Source organism: Scatophagus argus, chromosome 18, assembly GCF_020382885.2.
Source record: "Scatophagus argus isolate fScaArg1 chromosome 18, fScaArg1.pri, whole genome shotgun sequence".
Classification (NCBI taxonomy): domain Eukaryota; kingdom Metazoa; phylum Chordata; class Actinopteri; family Scatophagidae; genus Scatophagus; species Scatophagus argus.
In genome coordinates, this window is record NC_058510.1 from 15,214,385 (window position 1) to 15,231,768 (window position 17,384).

At 39.1% G+C, this 17,384-nt stretch overlaps 2 protein-coding genes across 8 annotated transcripts in view; both read right to left on the reverse strand.

Moving 5' to 3' along the window:
• Positions 1-7,000, reverse strand: part of ccny (cyclin Y) — a 36,590-nt gene extending 29,590 nt beyond the window's left edge. For all 4 annotated transcript variants that reach the window (XM_046371218.1, XM_046371216.1, XM_046371217.1 and 1 more), the window contains exon 1: positions 6,327-7,000. In XM_046371218.1, coding sequence (XP_046227174.1) covers positions 6,327-6,480 — 154 coding nt within the window. In that variant the 5' untranslated portion in view covers positions 6,481-7,000. The remainder of the gene's footprint in view (positions 1-6,326) is intronic.
• Positions 7,001-9,286: 2,286 nt separating this feature from the next.
• On the reverse strand, positions 9,287-17,140 carry LOC124049641 (cAMP-responsive element modulator-like). Of its 4 annotated transcripts, none has more exons than XM_046371534.1 (7): positions 16,899-17,136; positions 16,232-16,379; positions 15,603-15,770; positions 15,235-15,348; positions 11,741-11,885; positions 10,349-10,510; positions 9,287-10,079 (listed from the first exon to the last, which is right to left on the reverse strand). In XM_046371534.1, exons 2-6 carry the CDS (start codon positions 16,326-16,328, stop codon positions 10,366-10,368), a joined length of 669 nt encoding a protein of 222 aa, XP_046227490.1. In that variant the 5' UTR covers positions 16,329-16,379; positions 16,899-17,136; the 3' UTR covers positions 9,287-10,079; positions 10,349-10,365. The 4 variants fall into 4 exon arrangements, with proteins under 4 accessions (XP_046227490.1, XP_046227489.1, XP_046227491.1 ...); XM_046371533.1 differs by having other exon boundaries at positions 9,287-10,082; positions 16,899-17,130; XM_046371535.1 differs by lacking the exon at positions 16,232-16,379 and having other exon boundaries at positions 9,287-10,082; positions 16,899-17,140.
• Positions 17,141-17,384: the final 244 nt, after the last annotated feature.

A 17,384-nucleotide genomic window follows, 5' to 3' on the forward strand; every position in this document is an offset into this window, starting at 1 on the left:
CATTGGGAGGTGCTGCTGCTTTCTCCTGCCTATTAATTTACATGCCTGCCCTCACCTTGGCGCCATGACTCTGAAGTCTCCAGTCTTAAGTGATACTCAATTTAATCTGTAAAATGTAAGAAAGTACAGAAAACTATCATTTAAAACAGCCAAAGGTGACATACTTTGATGGCATATTTTCATCCAACCAGCATTTCAAAACCTAAAGATTCTAAATTTGCTATTACAAAGCAAATCCTCTGATTTGAACAGCTGTCCCAGGACAAAAGCATGAAATTTTAATTTAACAGTTAACTGATTATCAAAATGGTTGCAGTTTAACCACCTGTCCATCAACTTACTGTGCATACAATCATCGACATGACAGTAACAGCGACAGAACGTGTGACTCTGTAGCGAAAAATAAACAAAGTGTGAATCACACCTGATTAAGTTTCCCACTCAAAGCCAAATGTCACTGTCTCTTTTCTGACCGATTTCTCTCTGACTGATGATTGGCTTTCTGTATGAAAGTGTCGGCATCCAAAGAATGCGTCAGATTTCAACTGTGAGAGGCTGACACCAAATGTGACATTTGCTGCCCTGGTTTTGGACAGCTCATCTGACTGCTGTCAAGGGGGTTTCTGAATCTGTTTGAAGTGCTGCTTCTCTCGGCCAAGTTCGCTAAATAAAAATAAAAAAATACGCCAAGGCATTTCTCCTTTTGCATCTTTTTTTAACAGAATATTCACAATGAATATGCTGAAACGAGCCAATGCCTCATGAAGTATCATAAACTGGATTTCAGCCAAGCAGCATTACAGTTAACACATATTCTATCAGCATTCGATCATCTGTTGAGTGAAATACGTACATACATGGACATTTTTGTGCATCAATATGTACTCGCAGCAACTACTCCAATAATCCACTGATCAAGAGGATTTAACAATAGCCTACTTTCACTCCTGAAATATAAGAAATTGCAGTTTTTCTGCTTTCTTCTTTCTTATGTGATAGTAAACATAAATATCTTTGGTTTTCAAACTGCTGGTGGAACGAAACAAATCTTTTTAAGCGTTTTCACAGCATTTTCACTGACATGTCTAGCATTTCTAATTGGAAGAAATCGGAGACAATAATCTGCAGATTAACTGATAAAGAAAACAACTCTTAGCTACCATAGCTTAGAGTGCTGCTGAAACCTGGCCTAATAAAAAGGGGCCAAAATAACTGAAATAGAGGGAATTAGTTTGGGTTATGGACAAGAACCAATTTTTTTCTGAGACATCATTTATTCATTTATCAGAAATTTTGTGCAGTGTGTGTGTGTGTGTGTGTGTGTGTTAGTTTATGGCTCTGACACTGACTGGTGTTTTACATTAAGTGCACTGGATAGGAGACAAATGGGAAAATGGAAAACTGTGGGCTAAATCTACGTCTAAATGTGTGAATGTTTACATACACATGACAATAAAAACCACCAAGGCACAATAAGGAACATTTTTCACCACAGCAACAATCAAAACAAACAGACATCATACATCTAGGTCAACAAGTCTGGAAATTCATAGTTAGGAGACTCCCCAGGCTCATCAACCAGGCATGAATAATCCATGTCCAGATTTCAATTAGCCCGCAAGCAAGATTCATCAATACGTGTGTGTGTGTGTGTGTGTCTGTTCCAGAAATAACTAACTTTAACACTGATGAGAAAGAGACGAACGCTGGGCCTGGAGCCATTGCTCATTTACAGATGTCTATGTTAAGTAAAACCCAAACAGGGTGAGAGACCCATCTGACTCATTTCCCATCTCACTTTCCTTTCTCTCTCATTCTGAGACACTGTAAGTGGCCTGGCTTTACCTTTACTTAGAGTTGATGTGCAATAATACAACATTACAATGTTCTCTGATCAAATTAGGCTAAAAACAGCTCAGCTGTTCGTTTTGAGGGTCATCAAATGTCAATTTTAGAAGGTAATGCGATTTTCACTTTCTCAGAAGGGGTAAGAAAAGTACTGACACAGTTACCAAAAGATAAAGTATAGCAAGCAGTACCTGTGAAAACATGATTATGATCAAGAATGGAGAAGTCAACTTTATCCTCATTTCTTTCTATTAGCATTCAAAATAAGATCAAGTTCAGATCCACTCCCTATCTGGATTTTCATTGTTTTAAAAAGGTTCAAATGAAAGTGAAGAGATATTTCACGCTGATGGATGTATGGATGTCAAGGATGGATGTCATGATTATTGTAGCCAAAGAAACTGATTAAAGGGCCACAGTTTTAACAGTATTAATAACAAAATATCAACATTTCATTTTTTAATATACTATACTATAGTCACTATTGGTATATCACAACACCTCTAGGGTGAAGTCATGCTAATAAAGCCTTTATACCCACATCACTGCTGCCTGGCAAAATTATCCAATTTCAGAAAAGCAGCCTTTTCTACACATTTTCAAATGCATCCTCATCTAACTAACTATGCCTATTTTATATTAAATGCATGTGGACTGCAAAGCATCTTGGCTGCAGAATCTGCTCAGTGACCACACAAGCCAACAATCAAATAATGCTAACTGGAAAGCAGGGGTATTTCACGAGTGATTTCCTCCCCTTGGGAATCAATTACTTAGCCTGTGTATTGATAGCAACCATAAAACTTGACTACCCTTTACAGCTGTGTGTCCGTGACAGTCAACATGTCTTTATAGCAATCAAAGACAAGTGATGGACTTGACCCTGAAAGACCTATCTCATGGTATTGGCATGGTACTCTAGTCTAACTAGATATATGTGCTGTGAATTACAGCTTAAACAGCATAGCAGAATGAACACAAACAGACATAAATGAGCTGTCAAGAGAAGCATGAATGTCCTGTATCTTTATCTCTGACTGGTACACGAGCTACAGTGAGAACACACATAGAGCGGGCAAATGCTTATGCAAATCAGATTACGGCGCTGATTCGTGAAAGGGGCTATTTGAAAGACCCTCTCATGCTTGGAAGGAGGCTGTTCACTGAGCACTGTGCGTGTTTTGTTTGTGCAAACGCCTAAAGTGCATGCTTGTGTCATCACCATCGTCAGCAGTTCTCATGTATGATTTTTTTTTTTTCCCAATCACACGCTCAACGTAGCCTGGGTCATGTACTTAAACGCACAAGCAGAGGCATGCACTACACTCAAACAACATCAGAACAAAAGTACTTTATGAAAACCCCTTTGGGGATACTCATTTTTTTACACGCTGTTATTATTCATTATCTACAGACCTAAGAGAAGCGATCAAGCAAGATAAACGCCAAGAGTGACTATTTCAACAACCTTCCAGATATCAAATCTCCTTGCATCATGTGGTGTGCTTGTGCATTTTTATATTTACTTTTCACAAAGTCCTTAAGATTATACCACCTCTATACTATAGCCAGGCTTGGACATGATGGCCCAAGTGTTCCCCCACAGGACAGACACAGGAGTCTTCTGGCTGTGGAATGCCATTAGAGGTCCAGTGACACGGCCAAAGGGTCATTACCTAAAGAGTTGTGTAAACAGCCAGGGACAAACACTAAAAACCAGCTTGAAACCAGTTCTTCTTCTCTCCTGTTTTCATGATCCCATTGATTCTAACAGGCAGTTTTCTAAGCTTTGTGTTTGGATTTGCTGGTCATTTTGACCCTTAATCCACTGACCTCATTCACCTGCAGGGACCAAAGGGTTACACAGATATTTCAGACAATATTTTCAGTAAATGTTAATCATCAACCAGTGAACATTGCTCATTCCAACTATGGGGGAGGAAAGGAGGAAAACCTGTAAATCCACCTCTCCCTGGCAATTTTCTTACATTTTATAGACCAAATAAGAAAATAAATTTAAAGAAATCAAGAAAATAATCAGTGGACATTTGCTAAAGAAAATAACTGTTAGTTGCAACAAATTGCCCAATTGTGGCCCAAAACACTGGTCAAGGTGGTTCAGACCATTAAGATGCACCCCAGACACCTACATGTGATGGTATTCCGGGCACGTCCAACTAAGAGGACACCCCTGGGTAGACCCAGAACATGCCGAGAGGGATTATATAACCACTCCGGCCTGGGAATGCCTTGGGATCCCCTGAGGAGGGGTGGGAGGAAGTGAGAAGGGGGGAATGTCTGTCTTGCTTTACCTGCTACCACTGAAAGAATGGATGGATGAATGGACGGGCTATTGGTGCAAACTCTCTCTGTAAGTCCAAAAATATATAAACCACACTGATCAAACCATGTCTGGCCCACTCTGTGCCTGCTCCATCAGTTACAAAGTTGCTGAAGAAGTACAGTCCAGAGCCTGAGGCTTCCATGATTACTCACTGCATGGAGCCCAATCGCCACAGCGAGATGTACAGTGAGGTTGACTGGCCTTTTTTACAGTACATCATTTAGACTGAGCAACATAGCTTCAGGATGAAACCTGCCATACCAAAGAAACTGAGATGCGCCTAATTTCAAGTGGCATTTCGATCTGTTTTTTGGCTTACATCAAACCAACCTGTGAAGGGCTGTTTGTGTTCTCTGCATCCACTATGCTTTGCACTGTGTGACAAAAGCCACAGCTTTGACTCATTTTGAGGACTGAGACAATGTGATGCCGAGTGGGTGCTGTGCTACAAACTGCATTGAATTTGTTCCAGCAACTAGCATTAGGGTTGTTTCCTGTTAATGTTTCACAGTTTTTAATAACCTCTCTTTTTCTCAAGCATTGCCAGTAATTTGCTTGCAGTGGTTGCATGCTGGGATGATTTCCTTCCCTCCCTCTCTCTCCTTCCCGTTTCCTCACTAATCACTGGGGTGCCTATTTTTTTGAGTCAATGATAGACAATTAGATGCACTTTAGACCTCATTGGACCCTAATAAAATCAATAAAATTGTGCTTCAAGGGAACCCATCTCACAACTTTCTTTGTTAGGGTAAATAACAAATCAAAGTATCTTTTTTTTCTCCAACAACTGTGTTTAATGAAACCCACCCTCATTTTTCTGGGGCAACCACTAAAACCTCCCACTGGGCCTTGCGGACACTAAATCTAAAACGTACAACAAAGTGTAGGTGTGCTGGTGTGAATGACTTTTACATGAGTGAAACATGAGGCTGGTCGTTTCCTCTTCAGATCCCTGTAGGAAATGAATGGACATCCCGCCATAAACGCTGTCCGTCATTATCACCTCACCTCCTACCGGAACACAAATTCACACTCGCCCTTCAACACGATCGTCCCAACCTTACGCAGTCTTTCACACACAGACACATGGTGAAAATGACGCAAGCTCTGGGTCCTACATCAAGACTCATTCAAACTTGGTGGAATAAAGACAACAAGTCAAATAGTTTGGGATTCACACTTAGTTAATAAAAGAGAAACCAGTGAAGAGATGGTGTTGACCACAGAATCCTAGTTGCATCCCAGTTTGGAAACTATAATTATGAGGTACTTGTACTTTACTTAACCATTTCAGTTTTCTGTTATTTTTGACATTTCTGCTCCACTACATTTCAGAGGCAAATATTGTTCTTTTTACCCCACAGCAATTAAGGGACAGCTAGAGTTGTTACTTTACAAAAAATAATGCGAAATACACGATGTATTTGTAATAAGTTATTTAGTCAATAACTGAGTCCTAACCTTTTATTTTTTCAAACAAGTGTAAAAGATCCATCAGTGTGATCTATTTACTATGCAAATCAAGTAGTTTCAAGGATTTTTCAAAATCAGGTTTCCTTTTCCGAGCTCTAGAGCAACACACCTCACACTCACTGTCTCAAAATATATTCCGTATTTTGTATTTTTAGGGTGTTTGTACTCTTACTGTTACAGCACTTGAAATGTCCAACTGTACCTAAGTAGTGAAAGCTGCCTCTACTTCGACTGGATATCACATCAAAATTAGTAAAATGGTGCAGAAATATCAATGCATCAGTCTTAATTATATTGTAATATAAATCTACTACTGTGTAACACTACAGTGTGAAATTCTGCAGTATTGTTTCTTACACGTAATGGAGTATTTTGAGATTTTTGTATTGCAACTATTGAGGATTTCGTCGCTTCTTCAACCACTGCATATGGCCATATTTGCAACATACTGGGAGCCCAGAGAAAAGGAAACCTACAGCATGGTAGTTATTGATGTAATGGGTGGGTGGGTCCTTTGCACAGATGTGGCAAGCTGTCCTTATCTGTTAACACCACAGCGTAAATCTTTTTAGACTCAGGGTAAATAATAACAATCAATTTGAGAAATTGTTGTTTCTTATGTCATACAGACATGTCAGTGAAAATAATAACTGCATCTTACCGTCTAAATTTTCTCTGTCGCTGATGTGCTGGAGGTTGCAGCCCGTGTCCTCCCGGCTCAGCTCCGGCTCCGGCCGGTAGGGCTCGAGCCTGGAGTGGTTGTTCCTCCGATGTTTAGGGCTCGAAGACACGCAGCAGGAGGTTGTATTCCCCATGGCGTAAGCAGGCTTTGATTATAGTCCCAATCTAACCCTGTATCTTCAGCCTTCTCCCTGCCGTGCTGATAGCGTTCGTACAGGAGAGAAAAAACGGGGCGGTAACGCGGATAACCAGACCTGGTGCTAACTACAAACCCCGGTATCCGTTAGCGTTACGCGCCCTTCCCCCGACACTAAAAAACCCTTAGCTGCACAAGTGCAGTCATTTAAAGAGCTGATAAAACGCCAAGGTAGGCTAATAAATCAGAAGAGTTGCCCTACGTTCCCTTCCAAACGTCCAGGCGAGGGCAGATAGTGCCACTGGCTTCGGTTTCTCACTCGACTCCCTCGCCTTGTAATCTCCGTCCTGGCGTACACTTATCCTCACAAACACATTTTGATACACTGTTACTTTATGGCGGCATGAATAACTGTGAGGACGTTGTAGTTAAGCTAGTAAGGGGGAGAGATTTGTGCTTTCAGCGCTACATGGTTGCCGATTGTAGACTACTGCCGCTACATCCGCTGTCGTGTTGCTTTCAGGTGGTCCTTCTAAAGTCGGATTTTCGACGACTATGGAAGAAATAGCTTTGCAATTTTAAATGATTTCAGTACAGCGTTTTCACACGCAAGACCAGAAGAAAAAAATGTATCCCCTAATTGTGCTTTGATAGAAGATAAAGAGACATTAACTACAATTTTGGGGGCAATACATCTGCTCCTTGTGTTATTTAGCTTTGAAAACAATTTGCAAATGAAAACCTACAGTTGCATTTTGTAATCTTCGGTTACTCACTCAATCGGTTCGCTTTTTTATATTCTCTTTAGCATATAGAAGAAAAATGGTCGTACATATAAGCAAGTAGAATTTGCGACATTTCGAGCAGCACCTAAACATATCTTTAAAAAAAAATCCCACAGCTCTGTGGCTGTTATGGAAAAGGTTCCGGTTCAAGTGAGTGGCTACAACGACGTTATAAATGGACAATTGTCACAGTCTCTCAGGGGATACAGTGAAGTATATAATACAATATAGAACTGAAGAGAAAAAGTACCTCTCAAAGGTTCAGGTCGGCAATGCTTTGTTATATAGCTTCAGTTAGTATAATACTAGTAATAACAGCAGTTTGTTCTTATTTTAACAGGTGGGTGAGCGCTACTGCTGCGTTATGACATGTTATGGACCCATATATGGACATGTGTCATTTCTTTCTTTGTGTGTGTATTTGTTATGTTTGCCAGTTAATTACTTGATCTTGACTGATGACTGACGAATGCATAAGGGCTTCGATTTCCCCGTGACAGAAGTGAAATGACTGCGCATACTAAATCTCTCTGCAGGATTAAGAGGGATTAGCGGGGTTTAACGTAAACGAAGTGACGTCCCGATGAACAGACTCATCCTATTTGATGCTTTCTTGACACCGGAGACAATATACGTCGTTGCTTCAGACTATCACTGATGATGCTGGAGGATGAACAATGGTTGGGAATAAATACGCTTTTTGCGTAGCTGCAGCCATTGACACGATCAGACGTAGTGCTGTAGTGCAGCCTGCTGGTACTACAGCTGCATTGCATTACACATTACAGCTTGCTGAAGGATGTTTAAGTAAATGTGATTTGTTATCTCAGTGAATTATTGTACCTATAATATGAAGGTGAAACACTCTTCTATTCCTTGAGTAAACTTTGTAAGAAGACACAGACATAGGCACTTTTTAAAATCCTGTAAACGAATCCCGATAGAGTGTGCTGTAGATGAATGAGTGCCCAGCATTTGGAAGGATTGTACATGTTACAGCCAAGTCAATCTGTGTAATGAGCAGTTGCTTCACCAGAGACAATGACATGTTTCAATCACTGTTGTCTACAGCACAAATCATTCCATCTGCTCTCCTTGGCGTAGTAATATTTACACGCTGTGTGGAGTCTTTGGCTACACTCGGATAGTGTTTCCTCTTCCCTGCCAGAGCATTCCACAGTGAACTTTTGTCTCTGTCAGGGTGGAAGTTGGATGTTTTCTTGTACACTGGACAGGAATACGGTTTCACAATAGGTCCAGATGCAGTGTGAGTCTCAGTGGCATTGGACTCTTTCCTCAGTTGTTTTGTTTCCTTGATGTCTCCCTAATAAACTGCACATGGAGAGTGACAGAGCAGGGAAAACAATGCAGTGAATGAAGCACAGTAAATACCACACATTTTGAACATCTTTAATTGAGGTGTTCCATGTAAAAGAAGAACAGTATCTCATTCTCATTATCTAACAATTAATCCCTTATAGCAACTGCAAACTCCATCTCTATCTGCCGATGTCTGCCTGGAAGCTATACAATATACCTTTTACTGTCACAAAATATAAAGTATGTGACAATTTAACTGTGTCCACTAAGTCAGAGTAGGCCATCACTGAAAACCAGGGCAATCTTTCCTTACCTTTAGCGGATCCACATTCCTTTAGATGTGATTTCTGGAAAGTGTGTTTAAATACTCATCATATTTCTCCCTCTTGCAGCATGAAACAGTGTGGCTCTTCCACAATAAGTCTGTCTGTCCACTAAAGGCAATGAGTGCTGTTAAAGCATTTATGTGACAGTCCTAGCAAAGGCCAGGACATCACGTTCTGAATAGGAACCCAAGGTTGAGTCTTAACATGACAATAAAAGCTTTATAAAACTCCCATAATGCAACTAAAGTAACCTCTGCATTAGCGACTCACATTTGCTTTATAAATGCTTGTTTTTTTTCTGTTAGGCTCCTAGTTAACGCTGCTGATGTGTCCTATGTGCAGCTCTTACATTTCACTGTGTTAAAGCAATACAGTGAGACTGAGCAAGAACTTTATTGAAGCAAATATATTCATAAAAAAAGTCTGTAAGACCTTTAAGTAAAGTGTGACCACAATAAGACACAGCTGAGGTGTTACAGACAAGAAATAAAGCACAAAATGTAGGTCCATAAATAACTTCTAAATTCAACAATGTGAGACATAAGCAAAAAAAAAAAAAAAAGAAAAAGAAAAAATAGCCAAGGTAAAACAGAAAGCTAATGCATTTCTATAAACACATGTTGGTTAACTACATACACAATGATTCATATTAAGAGAAGTTATTTTTTCCTTTTTGTACAAACAATGTAGTAGTATTCAAAATTATAAAAAATGCAGGGTCTTAAATAATGAATGGTCAGAAGCAGATAAGTCCTCGTTCAGATGCACAACAGATCCTGGCAGGTGTCTACATTAAAGACAAAGGAGTATGGGAGATAAAAGCAGCGGGTGGTATTTCCCGAGAGTAGTGCTTACATCAGAATTTCTCAGGTGGAACAAAATAAAACACGAACACTGCTATGTGAAGCCCTGAAGACCCGATTCCCTATCAACAAACCCTTAAATAGAAAAACAGAGTATCACAAAGACTGTCAATTGTCAATTGTCCAAATGATCAGAAAGGACTGGGAAATGTGATGCACTTATGGTGACGACGGCAAAGACAGATTTTGGTATTTGGTTGTTGAGGCAGTGCAGCTTAGCCTTCAGCATCTGATTCTCCATCACCAGTCAGGCAGACAGCAGGGTCTGCAGGTGGTCCATATATTTCCTCCTTCTCTGGAAACCTCCTTGTTCAAAGGGACATAAGCTCATTGTAATATTCACTTATAATAACCCTGACTGAACCAAGGTTCTTGTATTTGTGCTGGTGGTGGTGCGTGGATAATTCAGAGCCAGAAACATTGACATCATTGCTTAAACACATTTAACAGCAAGGATAAGGAGTGTTTTGTTTGACTGCGTGTTTATGTGTGTGTTTGTGTGCATCTGTGCATGTATAAGCAAAACCACAGTCCTCTATATACAGAAGTACATCGACACAGTCCACACTCACAATGCCAGTCTGAGGGATCACTTGACTTTATGTCGACAGATGTCTTTTAAGGCTCTAAGCTCCTCAATCAGAGTCTTGTTTTGATTTTCAAGCACAGCCACACGATTTTCGAGGCATTTGACATATTCCTTCTTCTTTCTTCGGCACTCCCGGGCCGCTTCTCTGGAAGCAACAACAGCAGTTACTGTAAACAAGAAGACTTAACATCTTGGCATTTCTCCCAGATACATGGAGGAGAAAATAAGGCTCCCATTTCAAAAGTCTTTCTCATGTGGGATGAAAACTGACGATGTTTAGATGATGATTATGAACATGTTTGTGACACTAAATACCTTTGGGACAGGGCTGCACATAATAGCATCAATTGAAGAAGGAGGAAGTTATGACCAAAAAAGCGAACTAAGGACAAAAATGCACCCATGAAAATTTACTGATGACTGATGGTAGTACAATCATCACGTGGGAGGACGGGGAATATGCAAACAAAAATGTGGAAGTCAGTCCCAGTATAGCAGCTCAAGCTTGTTTGCAGAAAACACACAGTAAGCTCAAGGCATTCTACAGCAAGCAAGCAAAAAGCAGAGGCTAATCTATGATCTATATCGCTCACCAGCAAACTAGACTTTGTCAAATACAAACTGACCTACTTAACGTCACAAAGTTCTTACAGTTGGTCGCACCAACTCCTCACTCCAAACATATGTTAGAATTAGCAGCTAAACACACTGCTAACTGGACGGAGGAGAGCCATGTGGTGGAACTGTTATGCATTTTCATTTGGTGTTTTGTTATGTGTTTGTGCACCTTTAACATGTCCAATAGAGCCAGACTGATGAAGGGCATATACTGACATTAACATTCAGGAGCTGTCCAATAACAATACAATGGCCAATATTTTAAATGAATATTTTAATTTAAATCTAGAATAAATTTGGCAGAGATGCCCTCAAATTGTTTTTAGCAGAACTGCGCTGAGGAAGACATTTACCCATTGAAAACTTGTTTCTAATGGAAAAAGTGAGAGACATTGTTCTTAAACAAACACGATATAACGATGTTTATAGGTGCATTTCCCTCATTTTTCAATCTTTATGCTAAGCACAGCTAATCTGTGCTGTGGCTCTATATTCATATTTAGCATACAAACACGAGAGTGGCATCAATCTTCTCACGCTCACTAATCCTATTAACTTTTAACTACTGCTTTAGAATACATGAAACCTACCTTTGGCATTCTATACTGTAAGTTTATGTTAATTATGTGCCACTGATACCAGTGTATCTAACAAATCTAATATCAACTGACTGTCTGTTGGATGGTTGGATGATATGGGTGATTTTAACATCTGGGATCTCAAATCCAAGCTGATGAGTGTGAATGGTCCTTTCTACCTGTTCTTCATCAAGCGCAGCTCCCTCTTTTGCAAAGCATCCTCTGTGGGTTTGTGGGAGCTGTGGGCGCTGGCCTCCACTACCCCCTGTGGGAGATTGGAACTGGGGTTACGCAGCTGACAGCTAGTGAAGTCACCTGCGGTGCCTGGGGAGACACAAAGCAGCATGTTGGTCAACAGCACTGTATTTGTAAATCCATTACGAAGCTCGTGCAGAAAGTTCCTTCCTAGTGATTGACTAAACTGGGTTGCACCAGTGAAACTGAAGAAGTGTCGAAAGTTGAGAAGATTTAATGTGTAGATCAGTTGTCAGAAAAACTCCTATTCAGTCAACCGATCAAGCATTCAGCAGCCATTGTAGCGTCATAAGCTGTAACATTGCTGCAAAACACAACAGTTTTAGGTGGCCAAATGATGCGTTAAACCCTTTTTAAATGTACAGTAGGTATTACTTCGCTATCCATACAGTAAGGGACAATATGAGAGGGAAATAGCTCATTATGCTAAACTAAATGCTACTATCTGGTCATTTAGGCTAAAGTCATTAGCATAACATTGTATAGCTTCACAGATTTTATTTCAAATCTTCCTACGTTACCTGATATTTAAACAGAATTGTGGTGAACTGTCAGGTCAACCATATCCCTTTACGTGTTTTACTCGTCCCTTTAAACAGGTCATATGTTAGCAAGCTGCTGTCGTGTAGCTTTGTAAAGATGGTCAGTTAGCACCTGCTGCGTAGCCTGTTGGCTGTGAATATTAATAACAAATAATCCCTGAATAAGAACTAGTTTGTGTGTTTTAATAATTTAGTAATGATTAGTAACTGGCCCAATTTCCACTTAATAAACACACATGTTAAAACTAGTTAATGTCTGAATTCAGCGTGTCTTGCACGGTGACATATGGAACTGTGTTAAATAGATGAATAATAAATAGATACAATAAAAAGCATAAATGACTGAATTGCACATTTCATTCACTCTCCTTTTATCTTATCAAACATGTGTAACACTGAAAAGAAACAAACACACATTGATAGACTGTGCCGTTCTTAGCCACTTCTTCCCTTCTGTTCATTGTTTGCTCAGTGCCAGTAGAGCTCACTGCCCCTCATATCATGATGATTAATTCTGTGATATGTTGGAATTGCAAAAGGAACAGCACATAATCACAGCGTGGCCAGTGACTGACGTCAATGCACATCTTATTCGCTAGTTCACATTGACATGTCTCTGCTGGGGGTCTGTTCCAGGAAAAGCAGCGACGTCAGCTACTGCTGCTATGTGCTCTGAGTGGGCAGAGCACTGAAGCATTTCAAAGAGGGGGGGGGGGCGGGACAGAGAGAGACAGTATGACCGCGAAGACAAGCAAACCTTGTCAAAAATGTTTCTTATCAGAGTAATCTTGCTGCAGCTGACTATGGAAAATTAAGTTATCAGTGATTTGTTGCTGTTTTTATTTTATTTTTTGAGAAGCATACTTGTTATTTTATTAAACTTTCTAATATTGTCTTGGTGAGAAAACAAAATGACCAAAAAACATAAACAAAGTCAAAAGTAATTTCCAATACTGCCACATGAACTGTCAGGTTATTTTTCTGACATTAATAATTACTAACTATATTTTAAGAGATTCTTGCATGAGGATTTCTAATGAATAACAATGTAATAAAACCCCTATTTTTAGATCTGGAAGCAAAAGAGAACATACCTGTTTCTTGCTCATCCCCAGTTACAGCCATACTGTATCTACTCCCTGGTTTTCTAAGACAAACTGTCCCTTTCAAAGTCCTCTCTCTGACTGAAATGTTACCACAGCCAACAGCGAGGCTATGTGTGCAATTTACAATTAGAGGCATTGACATCACCATGACATCACTGGCCTCCTGATGTCAACAGTATGGTTTGCTCTCTCCCTGACACAGTGCTATGAGTCAGGCTCTGCTGTTTGTCTTTGGAGAAGGAATTTTCTTCAGCTAGAGTGGAACACAACACTGAAGAATACAGCTCGTCTGAAGGTGGACAGTCAGTAAGGGCATAGAATATTTGGACTTGAATCTTTCAAACTCTTTTCACGGTTCAAACCACACTGTATAAGCCATAAATAACTTTTGATATTTTATGTACTGTCACTGTTACAATTATAATGATATATCCCATTGCATAAATGGTTTTATTACCCCTCACTATACATGTCAAAGGAAGGGTGAACGGGTGTCATCCTGTGAATACCTTAATCCAAAAAAGAACTACAGCATATAGCCAAGTTACTACATATCAGCATGTACTGTATATGCATCTGAAGTCACAGCAAGACATTAGCTCTACACTCACTCATTTCATACCCACAACTAAAGTAGCTAGCTACCCCTGCAGGACAGACTAAGTATTGACATTCAGAATATGCTGACGTCCAAAGTTCTGTTTGGAAATTCCAAAGATAATTTCTCAACCATGTGAGGAAAAAGTGAGGCAGTACTGGGGGAAATATTCAAATCCTTTACTATTGTAAAAGCAACAATACCACACTGTAAGCACAAAAACCCCCTGTGAGTGTTACACTATTATGTTCTACTCTATACTGTTACTGATCAGTATTTAAGAGGTGTTCATAAATAGCATTTTACTGTTATAGCTGGTTTAACAATCTATAAAAATACAGATTTGATAAGCTCATCATATGTTTTGCATATAGGTTTTCCTTTTGCAAAGTAATTAATGACTACAGCAGTCATATGTAGAGTAAAAAGCAATACTTCACTCTGATTTGTAGTAGACTAAATGTATAAATATAAAGTCGAAATGCTCAAGTATCACAAATCACTAATTTGTACTTAAGAATACTACTCGAATAAATATACTTATGTACATTCCACAACAGCAGTGGGATAAAAATGAAATCATACTGAAAAAGAGGAATTTGTCTTTGTTTCATCCAGCAAAGCAAATAACTTTTTAAACCTTCTATTGTTTAATCTTGTGCCTCCTTTTGTCAGATATTGACTCTATTCCTGTGTGTTACTGACCTGCAAACAAATTAACCACATCCTCTCCTTTCCATAACATGTCAAACTTAGTAAAATGTAACCATACTTTATGGTTCATTTAGAATTAATACATTTTATTATTAGAAGCATATCTATCAGAGATTACTACCAAGGCATCACCTGGAAATTTGTTAAAGGAGGTGGAAAGCAGTAACATAGAGTATGATGAGAAAGTCAGTTCTGGAGGGGTCCAGTAGATTGTATTAACAGTGGCCTTGTTCTTCAAATATATGTCCCTTCCTGTGTCAGTTACCGCCACTGTTTGATTTCACTGAAGGTTAGTTTCATGACAGCATATATTTATTTATAGTCATTTCTTCTGACATTTACAAAGGCACTGCGGGAAAACCAGAGAAACTGTCCCTGTTTTTGCATGTGTCTGCTAGCCATCCTTATTAACTAGCAGTGGTCTGGAACTCATTTGTTACCTGGGAATGTTGGCTTACCATTCTGTGGAACATTCAATGTCTGTAGTGCAGTCCGTGGTGTTTGTGTGCTTTTCATGGCCGTAGATATAAAGTTCTGTGTCCCTGCAGGCAGGAAATTGACAGGACCTGCAGCTAGGTAGGTAAAAAGGTAATGGAACCAAGTCGAATAACAGAGCAGATGTTTCTCGTGCAGCCTGATTTTGATTATAGCAACAATAATGCTTCTTCTATCTTTTTATATATTTATGCTAAAATTTTATTAACATGACATCATTTACCAACTCTAGGATACACCTCTGAGACATTTGCTTTGGTTATGGGTAATGGCAAGAATACCGTAACCCTGAAAATGGACTGTCTAAGGTGGATTTGTTATAAAGAGTTACCTTGCATTGAGAACAAGCCACAGTGCTGCATGCAACTCAGTTCCTTCCCGCAGTACTGAATGGTGCTTGCTTGATGTTGTAGTGTACGTGTATGGGATGTGGCCATACACAGAAGGTTCTGTCTTCCTTCAAACAGGTACTTGTTGGCACCTCCTTGCAGAAAATCAGCTGGGAGGGTAAAATGTTAAAAATGACATGTAAATAATCATAGGTTGGACAGTTTAATTGACATATTCAATTTTGGTGGTATCAAACGGTAAACACACACACACAAAAAAATCACCCTTGGTTAGTAACACATTTTGACACCTGTCAATGGTAACAACCAAGGTATTTACCTACAGAAAGATGCAACTCTAAAGCTAATAACAATGTAATAATATTGTTATGCCATCTATCTACAGCATGTCAATGCGGACAACTATTTTATAAGTTTATAAACCAAGACTTTGGAGAAGGCTGAGTACTTGTAAGTTGATATTTATGTTAAAGTTAAGTCACTTTCAGTAGAGTTTTTATCTTAAATTGTCTACTTGCTTTATTACTTGCAGTAGTATCGGTGGTAATGTAGGCACAGAGCCAGTAATAAAATAAATTGTGCTTGTAAATATGCTTTCAGACATGCTTACAGCACTTGTGGTGGCTGGGTTCCTGGTAAACAAGTATATGAAAGTCAGGCGCAGGTGCGCATGGTTCATATTCCTCTTCTGACTTTACTTGGCTCATTCTGACAGGCAGTGACTAAGATGGCTGATCAAGGTGTTCACTCTGATTTCTCTTTAGGAATGAGAGAGGGTTACAGTTAGGCTTTTTATATGCACCTAAACAGCGTAGACGTAAAGCAGTGTTAGGTAAAGCAACTATCTGCTTTGCAACCTCTTAATCCTCCTATTAGCAGATTCTTAAAGAGGTTTATCCTTTTATTCTTTTACTGGTCCAATAATAGTTTGATTGTTTTAGCAATAAACTGAAACAGCCACTCAGGCATGACTACTCAACCAGTAGGGGTGAAAAAAATCTTCTTTCTTGACAGATATAGGTTAAATTTAATAAGTTTCACAAAGCTAATAATTTCCAATTTGCTAAACAATCTAAACATGACCTAGCATGAGAACAATAATCATAAAAATCACATTAATGGATGGTTTCAGTCAAGCTATCTAAAACTGATATTTTAGCTTCTAACGTCGTGTTAACTGAACGGTTTTTTTTAATTGTTCATAGTGACTAATTCAGCTAAAGGCTACTTAGCTGAAAACTTATTAGTAGCCAGCTAAATTATTTCATATGCTGTACCTGTTGGATGTCCGAGAGATTAGAACAAATTTAGCTACAGTTAATAAATTATCGTAACTTGAGTTTGCACTTCAACTTCTATTTAAAATCTTAGCTAAACCCAAGGAACGTTACGCAGTTTTTCGACGATTCTTCTGATTGGTTGATATTTCTTCCATTCATATACGGAACATTTTTAAACGTATACTAATGTTTGTTTTCTTTTTCTTTTTTTGGTTTCCATGGCATTCACCACATTTCAGACCGTTGTTTTTAACCTTTTTTGCTTATATTTCAGTTTCAGAGGAACAGTTCCGTTTCTCACTTTGAAGTTAGAGATTTCTTTATAAACACCATATGACATAGAAAATTATACACCTGCATGATGCATCACGTTAAATATATACGGGCTGTATAAGTAACGCTAAGGCAAAACCTTCACTAAAGGGAAACAGAGATGATGCGCATTAGAATATACGGAATGTCTAGTTATGTTTTTAATTTTCA